Below are 23,148 nucleotides of genomic sequence, written 5' to 3'. Positions count from 1 at the left end.
CAATTTAAACGTATTTATTAATTTAAATTTTACGTATAACTGATTTCATAATTTATTTATAACGTCAACTCAGTTAAGTTAAACAGTCCAAATTTTACTTACAGTCATGTTAGATTTTTTTACAGAAATTCAAACCACTTGATGGACTATTACAAAATGGAATTGGTACAGTTAAATATCATTGACAATATATTAAAAATACATTGAAACGGTTAGGCTGACCAGACCGCTTCGGCGAGGCTTCACGCATTCCTTGCGGCGGTGATGAGAGGGAGCTGTTGCGTTTTGAACCGTCGGAAAGAGCAGCGGTTCCGTCTACTTGCGATCTCCACCGTTAAATCAGTCAAGATCAAGCTTCTACTCTGTTGCTGCGTCACCTTCACACTTCTCGCCTTCTCCAGAAGCGCTTTTTCCTTCGTCCTATGGAACAACCAAACGCCGCTTCCTCCTCTCTTCTCCGATTTCAGGTTCTCATTCTTTTCTTCCTTTCTCTCTGCTGCACTTCATTAATTTAATCCCAAAAAATTATCCTATTTCTTAATGCGGATAATTCCAAAAGTTAAATTAAACTATTAAGATCGCTTCGTTTTCGGCAACGGCTTCTTCTTCGGAAAGAGTCTTTTTTGCAGTTTAGGGATTTCCATATATTTGTTGGCTTCTCAGATCCCGCAATATTTTTGTTCCAAACACCAGGTCGGTGAGATAACATAGTTAAATCGTTAAATCATTGAAGTATGGTTAGTTTTAGAGCTCATCACGATTTTATTAAGACGCATTAGAGAGGATAGAGCCTTTCTCGGAGCTAAAAAATAATAAGATTTGTTTATAATATTAATTCATTTCTTTTTCTGTGAATTAATATTATCACTTTTTGTTGATTCAGAGATCTTAATTTATTTACGGTACAAATATATAACAAACAATTTCTTTTTTATGGATGCTTTAATAGAGATGACCCATGGACTTTACATATTCGAATCCTATATATCTCTATATTTTTACTGCCTTAAACTAAATAATTTTTTTTTACTTTATTGTTCAGAATTTTTGAGTTGCTATAATACTAATTCTTTTCTAATTTAATATTTTTTCTTTTGACTAATTATTTAAATTTTTTATTCCAAAATTATGTGAGAGTATTGAATATACTCCAACAAATCTTTCCATTGGAAGGACAAGGGATTAAGGCCATTAGGGTTTAGGGTTATTAGGGTTAGTTTTTTAATCACTTTTTCATCTTTAAATATGAAATGTTTTAATCTTAACTCCTTCGAAAAATATAGTTATGTTTAATCATCACATTTGAGATATTATTCGTTTTGAAATTTAGAGTTTTGTCACGTTTTTATCCTTAAAAGGTTGATTGAAGATTTAAAGAAGAAAAATGTATTTGAATCGTTCTTGCCCCCAATTCATAAGTGATGTCAGATTATTAGGCTTATCAAAACAAGTCTTCAATCGAAAGTTAAAGGAATAAAGATTTGTCTTTGAAACCATTTTTTCATCCTCATAAATTGTGTCAATGTTTCAACCTCAAGTCTGTTGGGATAATATTGTTAGAGTCAATCCTCAAATCCGATGTAGGTGCACTGGAACAAGCCCCCGGTTAAGGGTTAATAGGACGTGTGTTCATCTTCGGAACCACTTTTCCATACCCATAGACTCCATCAATGTTTCATCCTCAAATCTGTTAAGATAACATTATTAGTGTCAATCACCACATTCGAGGTATTGTGCATTTTGATGTTTCAGAGCTCTCTCGACTCGTAAGGCTTAGACGACATGTCATTTGGGTTCTCAAATATTCTAAATGACTTGATCATCGAGTCAAAAATCTAATTGAACATGTTGGGTTCATACACATATTGACTTTTAAGAACATTGATATAAATCATCATATAGTTATGACATTAATTGAGAGGTGTAGAACTGAAACACACATCGTTCATCTGCCATTAAAAGAGACTACAATCACCTTAGAAGATGTTGCGGTTCAACTTGGGTTCTCAATTGATGGAGAACCAGGTGTTAGTAGTGGTGACTTGGCATCCGTCTATGAGGAATTGTTGGGATTTGTGGCACCAAAAATTGTGGTTCAATGAAATACAATCAAAATATCTTGGTTGAATAGTTCAATGAAATCCTAAATCACACGATGCAATTGGTGTTATTATTGCGCAACATGCACGAGCGCACATATTAACATTAATTGGAAGTGTATTGATGTCACAAACATCAGGCAGTCAGGTTTATTTGATGTATCTATTGTTACTCGCTGACTTGAATAATGGATCTAACTTTAGTTAAGGGTCAACTTTGTTGGTGTGTTTGTATCATGCAATGGATCACACTATTAATTATAATCAAGAAAATATCGGATGGTCCATGTTGCTATTAGAATGTTGGGCGTGAGATCGAATGACATGCTTTTCATTGACTATTGATCGATTGAGTGTTGAGTTTTTCACTTGCGAGGAAGTTACTATTTATTCTATTGCTCTCAATGTTGTATGTCTAAAAAATTCATATTAATTATCACATGACAAACATTTATCGTAGGAGGTCTCAAAATTTTCATCGATCAAACACAAGTGCGATAACAATGGTCAAATCTGGAAAATGTGGATCAGCAACAACGGGTAAAATCTGGAAAACGCTAAATCAATTGCAACCGAAATAGGTTATCCTTTCTTCCTCTAACAATTAAATGATTTATGAATAATCCAACAAATTAATAATGTTACTTCCCATTTTTGTGGATTCGTTATCGACAACCTCAAATTAGTGGTCTAATTATAATTTATGTGTTAATTGTAAGTCGGGTGGTTGTACCGGTAATCTGTTTTGCAACTATTGAATTTCATCAAGTTGACCGAGTGATGCTACAATTTAGATATCAACAACCCATGCAGCCTTGATGAAGTGCATGAAGAAGACATGTGTGGAAGAACATATAGGTACTGCCCACAATATCACTAGAGGTGGATAACAATGTGGAATGACCGACAAAACTGTTTAATTTAAGGAATACCACAAAAAAAACCACTTGTGTGATGATTCAACTTACATGTATGGTACATCAATCATACTATCTGCTACGTCTCACCTATAGAGGTCACGTCTTAAGACAGTATAAGTTCAATCTATAACCCATTTCATATTGTAATTTTATTAAACACTACATTAATTATCTTTTTAAATAACATTATGACATCTCACCCGACAGTCAACCCCACCATTCCGAAGGTCACCCTCATCATGTTAGGCCTTCTACAAATGTTGGACAATAAGTCAAACTTCAATCGACCTCGATCAACTACAAAAAATATTTAGCTTTATGGAGTATCACCACAACATATATGCCCAATTTCCTTACCAACAAGTCTCATCAACCTACACCAATTTTCCATCGCATGGGTATATTTTTTCTTCAGGTCCATAGACTTCCATATTATTTTTTGTAATCTAACTTTTTTTAAATATCTAATCATCAACTTCATACATCCTTTTTAATCAAAATAACACATCTAAGTCTTTCTTAAATTATTTCTTCATTTAAAAAAAATTCTTCCAAAAAAACACTGAAGTTGTACATAAATACAATTTCAATATAACTGAATATAACTGAAATTGTACATTACATATAATATGATTTCAATCTTATTTTCTAAAAATTATATTAAAAATGTTAGGAGTCCCTAATTAAAATCGTATTTTTTTCTATGTACGATTTTTGCATAAAATATTTTTTAGTCAATTTACATTAAACTTGTATGTGGTAAATACGAATTCTTTGAATTTTGCAAAATGTATACCCTGATTGACGACTTCTTTGAAATCAAATCGTATTGCATGGGTATGATTTACCTAGTTCTGAAATTAAAAAAAAAAAAATCTGTCCATTTACGGAAATTTGAATTAAAATTACACTAGTTTTGGAGGGAAAAAACCCTTTTTATCATTTTCTCTGACTCAACAAACAATTTTGAACAGAAAATCGAGTGAATTAAGATCTGGGTTTGGGTGGTTTAGAATTTTGATTATTAACCTAGAACCTGGATTAGGAGAACTCCAACCTCCTTAATCATATATTCTTGATAAATATGTTCGTGGTATTTGGTCGGGGGATTGGGTTATTCATACTAATTTTTTTTTCCTTAAAGACTAATGAGCTTATGTTGCTTGTGATATCATAGGACTCATTATCGTTTAATATCTTGAAATCTTTTGGAAATTTTATTAGTTGGTACTCTGGCAAAAAGCACAATTTTAGGGAAACATCACCTCCAGACAAATTTTGGGTGGCAGGGTCCTACCCTCTTCTCTATATCTTGTCTCGTGGCTTCTAATTTAGAAACACACATAAAAATTTAGCTAGGCACTTCTGGACCCTTTTAGCAATTTGCAATATGCTTTCTGTTTCAGTGAGGGATCACAATTCCACTTAGATTGTTCACTTCCCTATCAAATTTTGGTTTCATATGTCTCCTTTGTTTTCAGAATGTGGACAAGAAAGAAAAACGAAAAAGAAGGTAATCCATTCTAACATTTGACATTCATTGAAGATGGATTATTTTTCCTTTTAAGCCACTAGTTATTACATTACATGGATAAAAAAATTATTATTATAAAAGATAACAATTAGCATTTGTTGAAAAGATACCATTGTAAAATAGATATTGAAACTCATATTGTAATTTATATTAATATGGGTATTGATAATAATAACCAAATTTCTCCATATTTTTTCTCGGCAAAAACAAATACCAAAGTTATGTATAATAATACACCGCTATTCTCTATACTAATAATAACAAAAACTATTGTTATATAAATGCTGAAAACAAGTTTTATAAATAAAGTCTTTCGAAATGAAGATTGTACAAAATAAATAGAGGAAGTTTTCCTTCTGAAAAGATGAGACAGAAGAAAGTCAAACACATCTCATAAAAAGCAGAGAAATCTTAATTTTTTTAGAATGAAAAAGGCAGGAAAAGGTTTTGTATTTGTGTGTATAGGTTTTATTTGCCAGGTTAATTTTGTAAAGAGCATAGGGGGGGTAATGAATAATAGGTTTTATTTAAGTGCTCGGTATTGTTCCGAACAAATTTGGCAAAAACAGTTTAATTGAAGTAAAAGCAAAAGAAGAAGATGAAAGAATGAAAGAAGAAACAGCTCGTAAAGGACTAATATAATTGATTGCTTCTAAAAATATACATAAAATTACCTTGTAAAAAGACTTCAATTTCAATTGTAAATAATAATGTAAGACTTGTAACTTTTGTTCCACAACTTCTTACAAAAGTAATTTTAAAAAAATTAATAAACATAAACTATTTGGTCAACATAGACTAAATCAACAACTTTTTCCAACTATACTTATTAAAAGAATATGGAAGTAAATAACAAAGTATAGTCACCATCAGTGGCGACGATAACTAGAAGTTTAACTGTGGATAACTTGTTTCTTTGATACCAAGATCACTTACTCACTAATCTCAAATTGGCAATTGATCCTTTGACATCAATTGAGTTCCTAGTAGTTTCTGATCCCTTAAGATTCACTTATTAATGGATATTGTACTTTATTTTGTTTCGTTTATTATTACTCTTCAACATTGACTCTCCTTTTCTTGTTTAGAGACTTGGGTGTTGGATTTTGTTGATCAAGGTGAAAAGCTAAGATCTTTATTTTGAGAATAGCAACTATTCAACTATTGGGATACTGGGTTTCATCAAAATGAGGAGGCGTCAAGTTTTGAAGCATTCAATTGCTTATGTAAGCATGTTGGTGTGTGTCTGCTGTTTTTTTATCGTGACCGTGACTGTTCTCAAGCTTCCAGACGCCCCAACAAAGGAAAGTGCAATGGGGTTTTACCCAATAACGAGATCCAGAAAAGTTTCCCCTAAAGATGCCAACTTGGGCAAGTTTGGAGAAATGATGATTGACATGTTGCCCCAAGATCTTGCTTTTACCGTGTTTGTTCCGTCCGAGGAAGCGTTTAAGCGAGATCTGCGTCTGTCGGTGAATGATGCTTTGAAATCGGACAGGTTCAATGATACTTATGCCATTTTGACTCGTATATTGGGATTTTCAGCTGTCCCTCGTGCACTTTCTTCCGCAAATGTGAAATTGGGAGAGCTTGTGAACTATGATTCGTTATCTGGGTTTTCCCTGTACATTTCAAAAGACATCGATGGAATGCTTGTTGTTAACAGGATTCGATCAGAAATAGTGGATGTTAGAAAAAAAGAGATTGTTGTGCATCTCATGGATGGGGTTATTATGGATGCTGAATTTGAGCAATCGGTTCTATCTGACAATGATACAGACGAGGATTGAGTATGGGTGATGCTTTTTTATTTTGGTTATCCTGTAGATATTTTTATTGGAAATAACAGTGTCCCTGGAACTCCAAGAATCACAACCTTAGCTGAACTTGGTGTATTATAAACATCAATTATAAGGATCAATAATCTAAAAGGATTATTAGCGACGTGAAGGGTACAGAACTGCTGCAGAAAGACCTTCTGGCTTTTCTTAGTAGCATTCTTCATTCAGAAAGACCTGTCACTTCCCACCCCTTTTGATTTGGCCCCTCCGATATTGATTTCTTTATTTTTCTTTCCCCCCCTCCTCTCTTCTTTTATTTCCTTCAAATACCATGTTGATCAATGAGATTCCTCCCTATGTATAATATTTTTTGAAGGAAAATTTTGTAACAGTTAACTAGATCTTCGGCTTTATGATTTAAAAAACATGTATTAAGGTATTTTTTATTTTAAAAAATTATAGGCTTTTAAATTTAAAATATATTTTAAAAAGTGAGTTGGATTGGTTTATGTCAGTATAATACATGGATTATTACCATTGGTAAGTTAATCCTTAGGTTGTAGTGGCCCTAACCAGAATAAAATACATGAACATTTATCAAATTGGTCTAACTCATTGCCAATTTATTAGTCTAATTGCTTATTAGTTTAACTATTCCATTTGTTTCTTTTATTGTGGTTGCATTTTGATAGATTTTGATCCAAATTGTGTTTGAATTTTCTACTGAACATCCTTTAGCTGAAAACAGACTAATCCGGGGACTTCTTTAGCATATGCTCCCTGAAGATCCTCTTTTTCTTTTTTGTTTTTGGCTTTTTGGCTTCCATAATTACTTGGTGGATCTTAGTCAAAGTAATATGTAAGATTTGCTAGCTTAGAATGGCGTTATTCTGTACAAACCTATTAATAAGCATTGAATGCTTTTTTGGTTAGGTTTTAAAGCAAAAAGTGAGAGAATTGAGTTTATTGTTGTATAGGGTGAAAATAATCCTGTACTGATTTATCCTTAAGATTTTAAAGCAAAAAGTGTTATTCTTCAATCATTGAGGTGATCAAAGTCAAAGGCACGAATGGTTTAAAGCTCAAGAATGAATCTGTCTCCTTTAATATAAACTTGCAACAAAACCAGAATGAAAACCTGAAAATGAAATTGCCCAAAAAAAGCTTGGAGAAACTAGAAACTTTGCCTTATCTAATAAACTCCAAAACAACTAATTTATAATTATATGCTTATAAATAGTTTAGGGTTTAGATATATAAATAGATAAAATTAGTCTCCTCCTAAACTACCTTGATCTCAACTGTCTTAATAATGAAAATATATAAATATCTGTTGATAAGGTCAGGGATGGGAAGTCCAGTGGGTCCGTGTGATGGAAAATCAATGCCATAGTAATAACCATAAATGAAGACATGGTAACACCATGATCAGTGAACTTTTTCTAGAAGTATACACAAGTATGTATTGGATTAGAGCTAGTGTATGTCCATAAAATTATTTTTCTGTCGACAAGTGTTTTGGCAGAGGCCTGTTTGCACCATGCAATCTAACCCATAAGACTAAAACTGGGATGAGATCAATAATTATATTATAAATCCACACTCTTTCCACTTAACCTGAAAATATTCAAGGAAAAAAACAAAGAAAAACTCCAGGAAAGGAATCATACTTCTACCCACCATTTGAAGGCTTGAATAAAAATTCCCATCTATTTAGGCCAAAAAGTCTAAAACTACAATTCCTAGCCTGTAGACATTGAAGCAATTCCTTCCAATGTAATCTGTTCTACAACTATACCTATCAATTCATCTAGGGGCATCATGGACAAAACTTGAGAACTGAGTTCATCAAGACCAATGCCAGCCAATTTCTGAAACAACTCTAACCCATTTAGGTACTGATTTAATGCCAACACACAAGGCTTCACCAGAAAAATGCCACCCTTCACATAAGAAAGAATATGTTTCTGCATAAACAACAAAATATATTTACAGAAAGGTGGGGATATGTCTTGGAGTAGGTTTGCAGAAGAAATCATGTGCAGCCGTATACCTTAATGAATGTTTGTGTAAATTCTCTAAGCCTATGCAGAATAAGTTCAAAATGAATATGATGAGCGAGTTAAATTTCTTCCTCTATCTACAATTTAAACAAATAAAAAACAATATGCATACATTGGACGAAGCATGTGAAAGAATTTCTAAAGAAGTTTAAGATGGACAAATAAAATCTCATATGGATCCATCAAATTCATTTAGACCAAATAAAGACTCAAACAAAAATAAGACACATGATTGATTCACTCATAAACTAAGCATCATAGACCAAATAAAGACTCAAAGAAAATAAGGCACATGATTTTCACTCATACTTAACATCTAAACTAGGCATCATGTTTACTGTATGCTTATGTATTTATTTTCAATCTAACTCAAGATAAGTGCACTTAACTGTTATCAAAAGAATCATTTTATTGTATTAGTGACTCTGGTTTATGCTTTAAAAGAAGAAAAATGTTGAAGTAGTAGGTTATTATGAAAAAGACAGTTGGAAAAAAATATTAATGGAGAATTGTCACTTCACAAAAAAAAACTTATCATGAACAAGCAATAAGAAAAGGACCATAACATTAACAACTACAAAAGTTGAGACATCTTTGTTGTTAGTTGCTACTCTAACTTCTATGAATAAAAAATTAACTAAAAGATTATAAAGTCTATAAAAGTAATATTTTTATCATTTGTGATGATAGCATTGTAATTTGTTTTTTTTTTTTAAGAATATCATACTTTATTCTAGAGCAAAAGATGCAGAGATGAAACATCACTTTAGTAAAAATCATGTTAAAAAAGGATACTACTGATTTAAAAGTTGCAATTATGTAAAAATAATTTACTTGTATTTTTACAGAACTCCTAATAGAAACAAAGATTGTTAAATACCATAACGTGATCTTTGTTAAAGAATGATTAATAACAACACATAAAACATGCATTTTTATTTGTTAAAGAATGATTAATAACAATAAAATATGCATGATTAATAAAAATAATCCATCAATCAACATTTTATATCTAGAGCTATAATCTCTCGTGTAATACATGAAATATAACAAAAATTCTACATAGTGCTCTTATTTATTTATTAATAATATTATTGTCGGTATTTTCCTCATTTATGTTTAGCTTATTTTAGAAGAACAAATCTTAAGACTTTGAGTTTCCAAAGTTCGTCACAAAAATCAAATATGATGATAGGTGATAAAATAAAAGATGTGCGAAATCACACAACAGACGAATTTCTTTAATATGTAATACTTTTAATTAACCCATCCTTTAGTAATTTAATAATCAATCTTATGTTAAAGATGGGTTGTTGAACAACTACTACAGGTGTTAAATATATTTTTGTTCTTTGTAATATCACTTTTTGTTCTGCTTCATCTCCCTAAAAGAACATATTTGTTAGCTTTTGGCTCGGACCCTAAGAACTCTTAATCTTAATCTGGCTGTTTCTTTCTGCATGCATGTATTATTCTTTCACCTCATATTTTTAAAAATATTTATCTGTAATATTCTGAATTATGTAATCCGGAGATTTTTCTTCAAATTCGTAATTAACTTATGAATTACATATTTTGAAAGCTTTTTTTTCAGAAGCATGATTAATTTTCGGATTATGTAATATGGAAGTCTTTTTTCAAATGCATGTCCGGATTACATAATTCTGAAGCTACTCTATGGGATGACACAAGAAGGATAAAAACATATTTTCACGTTGTGTATGGGGTGACACAAGAACCTATGGAGGTGCAGGAAGAAACAGTCCTTAATCTGTTATTATCTATTAGGATTTTAGTCCAAGGCCCAATATGACACCATCCTAGTCCCCCAAATAAACAAGGCAATTGCTTCCTACACCATATCACTGCACCCAATTTTAGTGGAAAAGACGAAAAGGTCCTTCAATAAAGTGTAGTGCATATAAAAATAATTCTAGACCCCCTTTTCCAAAAATATGTTTCTGGATTATTTTTTTTAGAATAAACTTTTTGTATCATGTATTTTTTTTTATCCGAAATGGGATTTTAACTTTTGTTTTCAGATTTTTATTTCCAGAACATAATAATTTCTTCCGATTTATTTTACTGGAATATATTATTTTTAATTTTGGTTTTTTATTTCTTGAATGAAGGGTATTTTCGAAAATTTAAAACTGTGTTGGTGCAAGTTCAAAAAGATTGGGTATAAGAAGCAATTGCCAATAAACTAAACTACTATACACCTCTTGGGCTTCTATACTTCGTGTAATTGTAATATTTTTCTAATCTCCTAAAATTATTTATTCTTGAATTAGTATCGATATTGATAAGTAAAGACACTTCATATTCATTAATTTAAACTTTACCTAATGTATACTTGATTTCATAATTTAAGCCCAATTTTTGCTACCTAGCCCCTGTTTACATAATAATATATCTTTAGTTTCTGCAAATATAAAATACTTACTTTTAGTCCTAAAAAATAAATTATTGTTTGTCCCTCATTTATAAAGAAAAATTCACTTATGCCATATTTCTAAAAATACAGAGTCTAAATAGAGATGCCATATTTTTTTTTAAATTAAGAACAAATATTATCCTGTTTTAAAACATTAAAAATGCATTTATTCCTCTTGGAAAACAACATTATGGAATATTCTCTATGGAAAAGTCCATTCAGATATATTTTGTATTGTTCCAAAATATTTAGAAAAAAACAGTAGAAAGGGGTTATTTTCACAGCCACGCGCAATATAATTGATCAAAATGCTCCAATGCAAATTATGAAACATTAATCCTCCATCTTTGAATTCTCTTCCACCAATGCTTCAAACAACACTTATTTCGTGGGCCTTCTATTAATAATTCATAACAAATAAACAAACTCTTTCCTATGAAAACGTTCACACATCTAAAATTATTACTTAATTTGTTCAAAAGAAATCGATCCTTAAATCCTCATTAACACTTCCCATAAATACTCATAAAGACAGAAACACATAACGTTAATCATTCTTCAAACTAGATTCAGTCCTTATTTAATATTTTATTAATCATTTACTTCAATAATAATAAAACAAATATTGTTGGTTAATGATAATTATTTCATTAGCCAATTACAATGTGTCATTAATTTATTTTCTCCAAATTGACCAATTACTCTTAATTACCTCGCAAGCACTTTCTTTCTTTATTTTAAAAAAGGATTGGTATGAAATTAAACTTTGACCCAATAAACACGTGGTCTTTGTTCACTAAGTTGACATTTCTTTGTTGTATATTTTAGTAGCCATGCCGTACCACGATTATTATTAGGGATGGTGATTGGTGTAATTTTCAATATGATGATATACAATTTATGACGTAAAATTAGTGAGATTCTATTTTGATTATTAAAAATATTTTTTATTTCTTCAAATTTCAAATAGCTGTTTTTAATATCTAGTGTTGAATTTAAGATAGATAAATATAATTTATTTTAGAAATTTAAGAGTTTTTTTAAGTATACCATGGTAACATTATTTATAACATAATACTGATATGTCTTACTCAGAATCATCACTTTAATATTTTGCGCAACATATAAACAGTTAATTAGTATCCTATAATATTAATCATGATAATTTTTTTACCACTAAATAAATAGAGTGGTAAAGTGGAAATTTCACTCAATTATTTATTTTCTAAATTTAAAAATCTTAGTCATTCTTTTAATGTTAATTAGATATTACTATTAACTTTTTCCTTAATAAACATACATGATAATTATTAAATACATAATATATATTCAGTTACCTTAACTCAGAATTTAAACAAAATTATCGAAATTATATCTTTTATACTAATATTATATTTTTTGTTTACTAAAAAAGAAATAGATCGATATATAATTAACATACAATTTATCCAAACTTCTAATGTGTAGTTTTTCAAGAATTTAGTATTTTTTTAAAAAAAATATGTTTTTAGTACTGTTAATTTAATTTATAAATTTAATTTTTCTAATACTAATAAAAAGTTAATATATAAGCAGCATCTAGATTAAATTATTTATATATTTTACATCTTTTAACTACTTTTATTTATTTAAATTAATCTTATAAAATAAATAATATGATTTTTTTTAAGTTTTGCAAACCGATTTTCTAATCCACACTACACATAGACAATCATGTATCGAACTTTTTTCCCATCATTATATGTAGGATCAAAATTAATTATTTTTAGTTATTTTTTAAAAGACTACAAATAAATATCATACTTTAATCAATAAAAAAATTAGAGCAAACAAAAATCTCATTTTAAATTAAGAAAAATCTTCAAACTGAAGTAATACTTAGAAAAAAAAAATCTATATATATGTCCCTAAAAATTTAATAAGAAGCTGAAACTTATAACATGCGATTCTCTTGTATTTTTTTATAACATATTTAGTTCAATGTAAACAAACTATTTTTATTATAGTATTATTTTATTATGTTTTTTATCTTTAAAAATTTAAGTATGAAAAGAAAAGAAAAAGTATAACTCTATACTCCATCAACTATGAATTGTTTTTTAAAAAAAGTAATAAAAATGCAAAAATATAATTAAATATAATGTATTTTTTCACTTTTTTTTTCTCTTTCGTGAAAAGCCAATCACTATGATTTTCAAATTATCGTGTAATTTGTTTCTTTTTTTCTCTCTCTACCATCACCACTTCTTCCTTTTTCTTTGTCTTTTTCTTTTTCTTTCCTCCTTTCATTTCATGCAAATGATCCACTTATTTAAGTCTCACGAAATGAATTACCATGATTTTTTTTATTTGCTTTAATTAACACCAAAAAATTTGACTTGTTACATTGAATATTAAAATGAACTGATGTAACGGTAGCTAATTATTATGATTTAAATATTTAGTTTAATTATAGGATTTAAGAGCTGAAAATCAATTTAATGAGAATCAATGTGAATACGTTGCAAACTAGGAAACAAAGAGATAGTTATTAATAAGGAAGAACAGAATCGCAGTTATAAAAAAGTCAAATAAAGATTTTAAAAAGCCACCGCAACGAAGTTCTGTTGAGCTCGTTTTATTCAACTCACTCACATGCCGTTATCATCATCATCGTCGTCATCATCGTGCAGGAATCAAATGTGTGAAGGGACGCAGGAACCACCCCTCTCAGACGCCACGGGATGGCGGTCCGATTAATCTAGCGGTTACGAAAGCGTCCACGTGGCACGCAGCACCTGAAGTTTGTTCGTGAGTGAAGCGATTATACAAGCCCCCAAGGCCCAAACAAAAACCATGTCGGAACCCATCCAATGTGAATGAAAATAAAAAAAAATAAAAAAAATAACGAATCTCTCTCTCTCTCTCTCTCTCTCTCTCTCTCTCTCTCTCCTCTCTCTCTCTCTCTCTCTCTCTCTCTCTCTCTCTCTCTCTCTCTCTCTCTCTCTCTCTCTCTCTCTTTCTCTCTCCCGTTTCTCTCATTATATCTATTCAGCTTCGTCTCGTTTCATTTCTGGCATCAATTCCTGTCAATGTGATCTGCGACTGAGACAGAGACACACAACGACAAGGCTCAACAATCAGTAAGCTACAACGTTAAGCTTTCACTTTCACACGTCAAAGCCAACCTGAGCGCACACACAACACAATCCGTTCAAATTTTTTTCTCTCTCCGGATGCCTCGCCGCTGAACCGGACCGCTTCGCCTCGGAGAGATCTTCGCCTCGCCTGCGCGCATTCCTTGCGGCGGTGATGAGAGGGAGCTGCTGCGGTTGGAACCGTCGGACAGAGCAGCGGTTCCGTCTACTCGCGATCTCCACCGTTAAATCAGTCAAGATCAAGCTTCTCCTCTGTTGCTGCGTCGCCCTCACGCTTCTCGCCTTCTCCACAAGCGCTTCTTCCTTCGTCCTATGGAACAACCAGACGCCTCTTCCGCCTCTCTTATCCGATTCCAGGTTCTCGTTCTTTTCTTCCTTGCTCTCTTCTGCACTTCATTAATTTAATACCATAAGTTTTCCAGTTTCTTAATACGGATAATTCCAAAAGTTAAATTAAACGATTAAGATCGCTTCGTTTTTGGCAACGGACTTTTTTTTTTTGCATTTCAGGGATTTCCATATACGTGTTGGCTTCTCAGATTCCGTTTTATTTGTATTCGTCGTTTTCCTGTTTCCTGCATTTGTGGAAAAAAAACGTTAAGAAAGGGATGAGTGTCTCTAGGTTTTATTTGCTAGGTTAATTCTGGAAAGAGAATAGGAGGGTGAAGATATCTTCGTTTTGGATGCAAGCTATTCAAATGATTGGTGTTGCTCCGAAGGAATTTTTGCAATTTTAGACGCGGATGAATGACTTTTTGGGTTTTGGGATCTTGGAAGTTGATGTTTGGGAAATTTCTTCCTGATGTCATTATTACTATTAATATCGTTTACGCTTTATTAATTACCTGTGTTTTGTTGTCAAGTGATAAGATATTAGATATGTTAAGGAATTTGGGTTCATAACCATATGACAAGATATTGGAGTCCATCTTTTTTATATTACGAGGTTCATGACCCTTTTCTGAGTTTTTCCAGAAACAATATTGAACTGAAAATCGAGTGAATGAAATAGAATATGGGGTTTTGTGGTTTAGAATTTTGATTAACCTAGAACCTAGCTCAGGAGAACTCCAACCTCAATCGTATATTCTTGATAAATATGTTCGTGGTATTTGGTCTGGGGATTGGTTTTTTCATACTAAGTTTTGTTTTCTCAAGACTAATGAGCTTATGTTGCTTGTGATATCATACACTCATTGTCGTTTAATGTTTTTGTTCACAGGAGAGGGTATTCTATCGTAATGAACACGTGGAAGAGATATGATCTGCTAAAGCAGTCCATCAAGCATTATTCATCATGTCCTCGTCTTGAATCAGTACATATTGTGTGGAGTGAACCCAATCCTCCTTCGGATATTCTTTTAAAATTTCTGCACCACGTTGTAAAGTCCAAGCCTAAAGATGGACGACAAGTGAAATTGAGGTTTGATATCAACAAGGAAGACAGCTTGAACAATAGATTTAAAGAAATAAAGGATTTGGAGACAGATGCCGTGTTTTCTATTGATGACGATGTCATATTTCCTTGCTCTTCAGTGGAGTTTGCATTTGATGTTTGGCAAAGTGCACCTGATACGATGGTTGGATTTGTACCTCGTGTCCATTGGCTGGATTCGTTGGTATGGTTATCTTTTTCTTATTGAATTATTGTCCGCTATCCCTGTTAATTTTGGTCGCATAATAAGTTTTTTTGCCTTTGCTTTTGGAGCTCAAACATGAGAGGAAGTGTATGACTAATTTTGAATGGAGGTGTGGAGCGAGTCAAACAAGTCAATCATTTCTATTCTAACTTTCATGCATAACTACTCTGATTACTCGTAACATTTACCTTTCAAAATGTTGTTTTGCAAAATATAGAAAGCATATTTTTTGTGAAAATATGGTGTGAAGATCCATTTCAATTTTGAGAGGGATTTGCGACTGACATTGAAACAACAAAAATAGCACATTTTGGATATCTTGTGTAATTTACTTTCAAAACTGGATCCTTATTTTGAACTTGAGACATGTTATACTTTTCTTGATGAGTATCCAATTTAAAGGGAAGAAAGTTCAGTTCTGTCATAGAGGAAGGAATTTCATATATTAATCTTCAACATCTTTCTAGTCTTTGTTTGATGCATCTTTAAACTTAAAGTGAGCCTTACTGATTACCGTAATGTTTGATCCTTAAACCTGCAAGATTTTAGGTTTCTTTCATTAATTTCCCCGAGTTTAGTGCCATGACTGGAAAAATATGAAAAATAATGTTTTAAGTTATTTCATTTGCTTGCAGAAAGATAATGACGACAAATTTAGCTATGGTGGATGGTGGTCTGTGTGGTGGACGGGTACATATAGCATGGTGCTCTCCAAGGCAGCGTTCTTTCACAAAAAGTATTTCAATATTTATACAAACGAGATGCCATCGTCAATTAGAGAATATATAACCAAGAACAGGTTTTTCCCTGAATAAATAATTATTCATTGCCTTCTTTTAATCAGATTTCAATCTCTCAACTTTGGTGCCACCTTTTCTTAATTTTTTACTCAATAATTGAATTTATTTACCAGGAATTGTGAAGATATTGCAATGTCTTTCCTTGTTGCAAATGCTACTGGAGCACCGCCCATATGGGTTAAAGGTAATTGATTCATATCAAAGAAATTGATCGATATTCTGAGTTTTTTCTTATACTGATGAACACAATTTAGAACTAAACAACGCTACATTCTATAACCATTGCATAGGAATCACGTGGATTATTATTTTTCTATTTTGGTTGTTCAATTCAGAAGTTCCTTAACTAGCTCAAAGTGCATAGTGCCTTTGTTTTCCTTAAATGATGAACTTCTCTTGTATACGGATTCATCACCTTCCTGACATTTGAGTGATTAAGTCGAGGATGGGGAGCCAATAAATGATACATGCATATCTTTGCTATGTCATTACTACACATGAAAACAATTTTTTTTGGCATTTTGCTACTTCTTAATGCTAGAACTATTAGTAGTTTGCTGTGTTCATTTAGATGTATGTCAAAACTGCATTAGAAAACAATATTTTGGCATTTTGCTACTTATTAATGCTTGAACTACTGATAGTTTGCTGTGTTCATTTGAAGGTATATCCTATTTTCTCGCTTTCTTGCATAATAGTAACTGATATCTTGTTAGCATACAAGAGGCATACCATTAGCAAAAGGAAATAGACGTACTTAAGTCTTTTTTTTGTGAAATTAGTCCTTGATTCCGTGTCCCTTGCCTCTCTGCCCGTCATATGGTAGACAGTGTATAATGCATAACGCATCTGAATACAGCAAGGTTAACCCAGCTAAATTGAATCGAGAACATTTATTATTTCAGTATGGAATTTTAGTTCTTTCTATATCAGCGTAATTGCGCAGTGCAAGCATAGGTATGAATTAAGCATAGTATTATTTTCATTTATCTTTAATTTATCTTGGTGTGATCACTGAAACAGATTGACGATTCATTCTTCGTTTGACACTTATTTTTTAAACTCGTGATGGTGCTGGTGTTTTCTGACATATTTTGTATTATTATCAACCACTGGCCAGTACACTGCTGTTTACAGGGTTAATATGCACAGTTTTTAAATACAAAGAATATGTAATTGATTTTGTGCTGGGAAGCTCATTCATTGTTAATACAAAATTGAACAATGCACTCATTATTTTTAAACGAAGGTGTTGATATATGGCAACCCTTGTATACTATACGAATATTAACTTGATCGATTTTGTTATTTTTTGTAACAGGTAAAATATTTGAGATTGGATCGACTGGAATCAGTAGTTTGGGAGGTCACAGTGAAAGAAGAACAGAGTGCGTCAACAGATTTGCTGCCGTGTATGGGCGGATGCCCTTGGTATCTACTTCAGTGAAGGCCGTCGATAGCCGTAATATCTGGTTTTGGTGACGCTTGAATTTTGATTTCTTTGCGGTTTTTAGAAGTTCCACTTTCGTCTGCTAGTTGCTAGTTGAGTTGATCCATTCTCGTTAGTCACAGATCTGTATTATATTGGATCGTATACATAATTCATGTGTTTTGCTGCTAATGATCAAATTCCTTAGGTTAATTTCTTGTATTATTGCTAAGTAAATACAAGGCAGCATCCTGTGGTGCTTTTTTCTCAAAATATTAAGAATTTTATTGTACAACATTATTAAGGTTTTGTACACCCGGAGTGATGAAGCTCTATCTGTGATACAGATTTTCACGTTATCTCATCTCCTATTTTGAATTTATATTAACAGTCAATTAGCCCAATAGATAACGTTGTTGAGTTGGAAGAATATTGGAAAATGGGATTCATAATAAGACCGTAAATAATTAACATCATATTACTTTTCACATTTCTTGATACAATTTCACATTTGAGATTGCGTGTTCATTTCAGCTCTCGAAGGTAGAAGGTAAAGTTGGCACTAACAATAATCATGCTACCAAAAAGTACAATCACTCAGCCACGATGAATCATATGAACAATGTCATAGCTGTGATGAATCATATATGAACAGTCATAGCTGTAAGTTGTCCAATTCTTCTATAGGAAAACTATTAGCATCTTGTCCACCGGTGTTCCAAAGGAAACTGGCGTACTTTGATAAATAGTAACTGTTGCCAGGATCTGTTTCCAATGCTTGCAGATATCTCAGTTCTGCTGCCCAAACATCCTTTCTTACCATCAACAAGAAGTCAGCATAGCGAATGAATGCCTCAGCCTCCGGTTTTTCCACCAACACCGAACGCTTGTAGTACTCTTCTGCCCTGAAAATCAATATAAAATGTATTCAAAATGATAATATAAATCAGAAATGGAAATCGAATACACTGTAGAAAAGGGCTAAAGAGAGAAACTTCAAGATACATTTACATTATCTGTCATGCCTTCGCCCCTGAAAAGTTTACCTATACCAGATCACTTGTCAAGCAGTACCCTCATTTTTAGGTCAATATTGCAAAATGTTACTTCAATCCAATCTAAACCAAAATAAATCTTCAAAGACTCAAATGAGCTTCACTAAAACCATAAATTAAACACCCTTCTCTGCACAGAGAATAAACAAGCAACAATATTTGTTCTTCCTCTTATTCTTTTTCTCCTTCTCAATCATGAAAAGGCTAGCTAAAGAATGCAGCATCATCTAGTGCCAAACAGATTTGATCACAAAGTTGAGAACTCACCTTTCAATGTCATGAAGGACAAGGAATAGAAACTGTGCATAGTTAGACAGCAGAAGGGAACAGTGAGGTGTCTGGAGCAAATGCTTTTTGTAATAAAGGTCAGTTTTAATATATTCCTCATAATGATCCCCTTCAAGCTCCACGGATACTGGGGCCACAAACCGCTGCCTTGTCTCGTGGTCCAAAACATCACTCCTCAATTCCTTTTGCAAAATTGCAGCCTCCTCTTGCAAGGAATTCCACAACATTTCCTCTTCCTCTGACAACTCTTGCTTCACATACTCACCTTGATCAGCATCAGTACCGTCTAGTAAATGTTGTACTTTACTCTCGTCGTTAGTCAAGGGTGTAGCCTTTGTGATCAGGGAAGGAATGATTGCCTTGACAGTGTTGTCATTCGTTGAGAACACCAAGAAGTTAGCTAAGAGGACCATCACATCGACCATGAGAGTTGGGGTCTTCCAGAAAACCTGTTGGAAGAGCCAAACAAACGAAGCATCCATTTCTCTCCCTAGCTTGGCCATGACACTTTCTAAGTCTTCACCACACAGACTCTCCCTTGTTTGCAAGGCCCGACTTTGAAGCTCATGCATGATAAACATCATAGAGGAGAAGGTCTTTTTCATAGAACAGTTAGTTAATTCAGTCAACTCACCAGCCTCTTTGAAACCCTCCTCCAATTGTAGCTTCTTCTTAATCATCCTGATGGACAAAGGAATTTCCACACTGTTCACTTTCCTCTCAAAGCTAAGTCTCAAAATCTCATCCCTCTCTGGCCAGCTAGGTGGCTCAGGCTGGATTCCCAAAAGAGAAGGCTCCAAAACTTCAGGCTCCGTTATCCTAAATTCCTCAGAAGAACCTCTGCCCGAGAAATTTTTGAGTTGTTTGTTTGGGGTAATATCAGAGACAGCACAAGCAATTTCATTACCATTTTCATCACAACAACCAATCTGAACCAGATTCATCATTTCCTCTTGGTGAAAGTCATCAAAAAGTGCAGAGTAAACTGGTTTCCCTCTTTGCACCCTCAAATTCCTTGACCTATAGACCAACCCACATGGCATAACATAGTTCCTCTCAGTGACACGCCTCAGTAGCGAAGAAGAAGCTACACGAGGCGTCTTCCATGAATCACAATACTGAGGGGTCCTGAAGTGCCAACATTTCAGATTGGAAGAGACTCTAGAAGCCATGCTCGATCACCAAGTTCTTCCAGGGATCACAGAAACAATGAATAACAGAAAAAAAGAAAACACCTAAAATACAATCATAATTGAATAAACCCAAATAGAATCAATAAAAAATCACCCCAAAAAGTTCTTTGTTTTCTGTATCAATTTCAGAATCAAATTACTAAAATTATGGTAAAACTGAAACGGGTAAAAATAAAAACGATCGATAAAATAGGGAGTGAAGATGAGGGGTAGGTATGGAATTTAGTGAAGAGTAATTAAGAATGAGAACAGTGAAAGAAGGTGGTTCATTGGAGTTGGAGAATGGGTCTTGTATATGGAAAAGTAACAGAGAAGAGAACAAATGGCAACAGAAGAGGGTACTCAGCTTACTGAAAAAGTTTTTTGTTTGATGAGTCGTAGGAGAGGTTGGATGATAAATGCAAAAGAAAAAAGAGAGGAGTGGATAACACGTGGGGCCTGATCAACGTGGCAATGAGATAAAGTTTCAAGATATTTATTTTGCTTTTTAATATTATTTTTCAATGGATTTTGTTTGATATTTATTGATTGGTGGATCATCCTCTTTTTGATTCAATGGTTCCTTTTGTCACCCAAATTGCGATGCGAGACATACGCAACGGATCACTTTGGACACCACTCAAAAGTATTATGTTACGGTTATTTTTAAAAATTATTTAATAAAATGAAATTATTCAATTATGTATTTTATGAATGAATTATTTTATACTTAATAAAAAGTAAAATTACCTAATTAAAAGATAACACAAAAAATAATCAAATAATATATTTTTTATATAATAATATAAATGATATTATATAAATTACTTATTTTATTATAATAAAAATATTAAAATATTAATACAAAATTAAGATCAGTTATATTTTCAATATAATATTTGTTTGTTTCAGCACAAGTTTTTGCATAAAACAAAGAAAGCTTAATTTTTTCAAAATATGTATTTTTGTAATAACTATAAGTCTTGATTTTCTAACTTATTTTCAGTTGTTTTTCTGTGCTCAACAACATCGATCTGCAAATCCAAACACAGATAATTATTAAGTTCACTCTCTTTGTTTCTAAAAAAATGCATGTTATTAGTTTAGGATAGGATTTTATTCTTCAATTAACAGAATCATAAATTATTAAATATCATTCCTAGAAATGATTGAAATTTGTTTGATCGATCATAAATGTTTTTAGAAATTTATACAAATTTGAATCAAATAGTAATACAGTATATCTACAAAAAAAACGATTATTTATCACATTAAATAATGATAAGAGAAACGTAACATTTTTACTACATTAAATATATTTTAACTCGATAAATTTAGTTACATCTCTTAACAAATTAATTTATATAAGTTATAAACAACTAGTAAATACCATAAGTAAATTTTATTTACAGTAAATGTTAAACATTCTCAACTTAAAAATTCCAAAAAATAAAATTTCTTACCAGCTTAAGCATTTCTAACCAAAAATTAAAACCAAATTTTAAAAAATACTAAAATCCGTTTAAGAAAAGATATATCCTATTAAAGATTTTTTTTTTCATATAAAAAAATATAAGAAAGTCTCTAGTCACAAATTCTAAGAGGAAGATTATTTTACATAACACGGTCTTATTTGCAGTGGAATAAATATAAAATAAACCCTAAACCTTAAAGAATAAATGAATGATAGATTTGGAAAAAAATAATTATTGTTAACATGATAAACTCTTGTTTTTTTTTTTTTTCACTCGCTGTTTTTCAGTCCTTTTCTTTTTCGGTCCTTGTTTTATCTGAGAAGGGTCTAAACTTTCGGTATTACATTGAATGATAATTTTTCTAACATATTCTCTTTGCATCATTCTCCTTCTCTCTACTCTTTTCTTAAAGTTTTTTTTTTCATATTCTCCTCTTGGTAAATTTGCCTAAATTGTGTTGTCATTGCGATCTTATTTTTGTTTTTTTTTTTCAAGGTTTTTTACACTTTTTATCTGAATAAAAATTTGGCTACATCTCTTGTTTTTTCGATTCTTATCTTCACCAACTAACACTTATGGAATAGATATATAGTGACGACTTTAAATATTAAGAATAAGGTTGAGTTCATCCACAATACTGCTTCACTTTCCGCAAAAGCATATCCCGTTTGATTTGCTTGAAATCGTTGTAACAACATGGTAGCTTTGTGGCTGGTTCACTCAGTCTTTGTCCTAATCCAACAAAGTATAATATGGATGGACAAAGCTCTAGATATTTGGAACGATTTCATATATGCAAATGGAAGCATTGTTCTTGAACTAAGGTGATCTTTCCTTTACGAAATACTTGACCAAACTAAGAATTATCTGGGATGAGCTAGAAAATTTCAGGTCCAATCCGGTTTGCACTTGTCAAAATAGATGTTCTTGTTATGTTTCTTCTATTACTTTTAAAAAAAAAACAAGAAAATCAAGCCATGCAGTTTCTCCGTGACTTGAATAACCAGTACAATAATATTAAGTCTCATGTGATTTTCCAGGAATCCATCCCACCTATACTTACATGAAGATCATCTGCATGAAAGAAGATCTTCAGTGTACATGACATTCCTAGAATAAAAATGATTTTTTTTTGTAAGTTTCAACAATTCTTTTATGGTCTTAAGCAAGATGGACTTTAGTGGTATGCTAAAAGTGTAAAAAAACTTTATTCTTTATAATATAATGTTAAACTCATAGTTTTGTCCACAAGGAGCACAATAACCTACTCATACGATATATTAGACGTATAGTTTATATTTTAATAAATATCCATTGT

General features: G+C 32.0%; 3 protein-coding genes across 6 annotated transcripts; 2 read left to right on the top strand and 1 right to left on the bottom strand.

Annotated features, from left to right (window-relative positions):
• The first annotated feature begins 180 nt into the window (after positions 1-180).
• On the top strand, positions 181-6,497 carry LOC137825791 (uncharacterized). Of its 2 annotated transcripts, XM_068631582.1 has the most exons (3): positions 201-467; positions 4,501-4,532; positions 5,642-6,497. In XM_068631582.1, exon 3 carries the CDS (start codon positions 5,741-5,743, stop codon positions 6,341-6,343), a length of 603 nt encoding a protein of 200 aa, XP_068487683.1. In that variant the 5' UTR covers positions 201-467; positions 4,501-4,532; positions 5,642-5,740; the 3' UTR covers positions 6,344-6,497. The 2 variants fall into 2 exon arrangements, with proteins under 2 accessions (XP_068487682.1, XP_068487683.1); XM_068631581.1 differs by lacking the exon at positions 4,501-4,532 and having other exon boundaries at positions 181-467.
• Positions 6,498-13,391: 6,894 nt separating this feature from the next.
• Positions 13,392-18,199, top strand: LOC137823467 (glycosylinositol phosphorylceramide mannosyl transferase 1). Its single transcript, XM_068628613.1, has 5 exons — positions 13,392-14,328; positions 15,194-15,590; positions 16,247-16,410; positions 16,525-16,595; positions 17,733-18,199. Exons 1-5 carry the CDS (start codon positions 14,126-14,128, stop codon positions 17,891-17,893), a joined length of 996 nt encoding a protein of 331 aa, XP_068484714.1. The 5' UTR covers positions 13,392-14,125; the 3' UTR covers positions 17,894-18,199.
• Positions 18,200-18,292: 93 nt separating this feature from the next.
• LOC137823466 (uncharacterized) lies at positions 18,293-20,859 on the bottom strand. 3 transcript variants are annotated; one of them, XR_011083131.1, is made up of 2 exons: positions 18,846-20,859; positions 18,293-18,745 (listed from the first exon to the last, which is right to left on the bottom strand). XR_011083131.1 is itself a non-coding variant. In XM_068628611.1 (2 exons), exons 1-2 carry the CDS (start codon positions 20,353-20,355, stop codon positions 18,496-18,498), a joined length of 1,443 nt encoding a protein of 480 aa, XP_068484712.1. In that variant the 5' UTR covers positions 20,356-20,859; the 3' UTR covers positions 18,293-18,495. The 3 variants fall into 3 exon arrangements, 1 of the variants encoding a protein (XP_068484712.1); XR_011083132.1 differs by having other exon boundaries at positions 18,852-20,859; XM_068628611.1 differs by having other exon boundaries at positions 19,163-20,859.
• Between the last annotated feature and the right edge of the window lie 2,289 nt (positions 20,860-23,148).

This window comes from Phaseolus vulgaris, chromosome 8 (assembly GCF_000499845.2).
Source record: "Phaseolus vulgaris cultivar G19833 chromosome 8, P. vulgaris v2.0, whole genome shotgun sequence".
Lineage (NCBI taxonomy): Eukaryota > Viridiplantae > Streptophyta > Magnoliopsida > Fabales > Fabaceae > Phaseolus > Phaseolus vulgaris.
The sequence above is the reverse complement of the archived record's forward strand: the minus strand, read 5'-3'. Positions and strand labels throughout refer to the sequence as shown.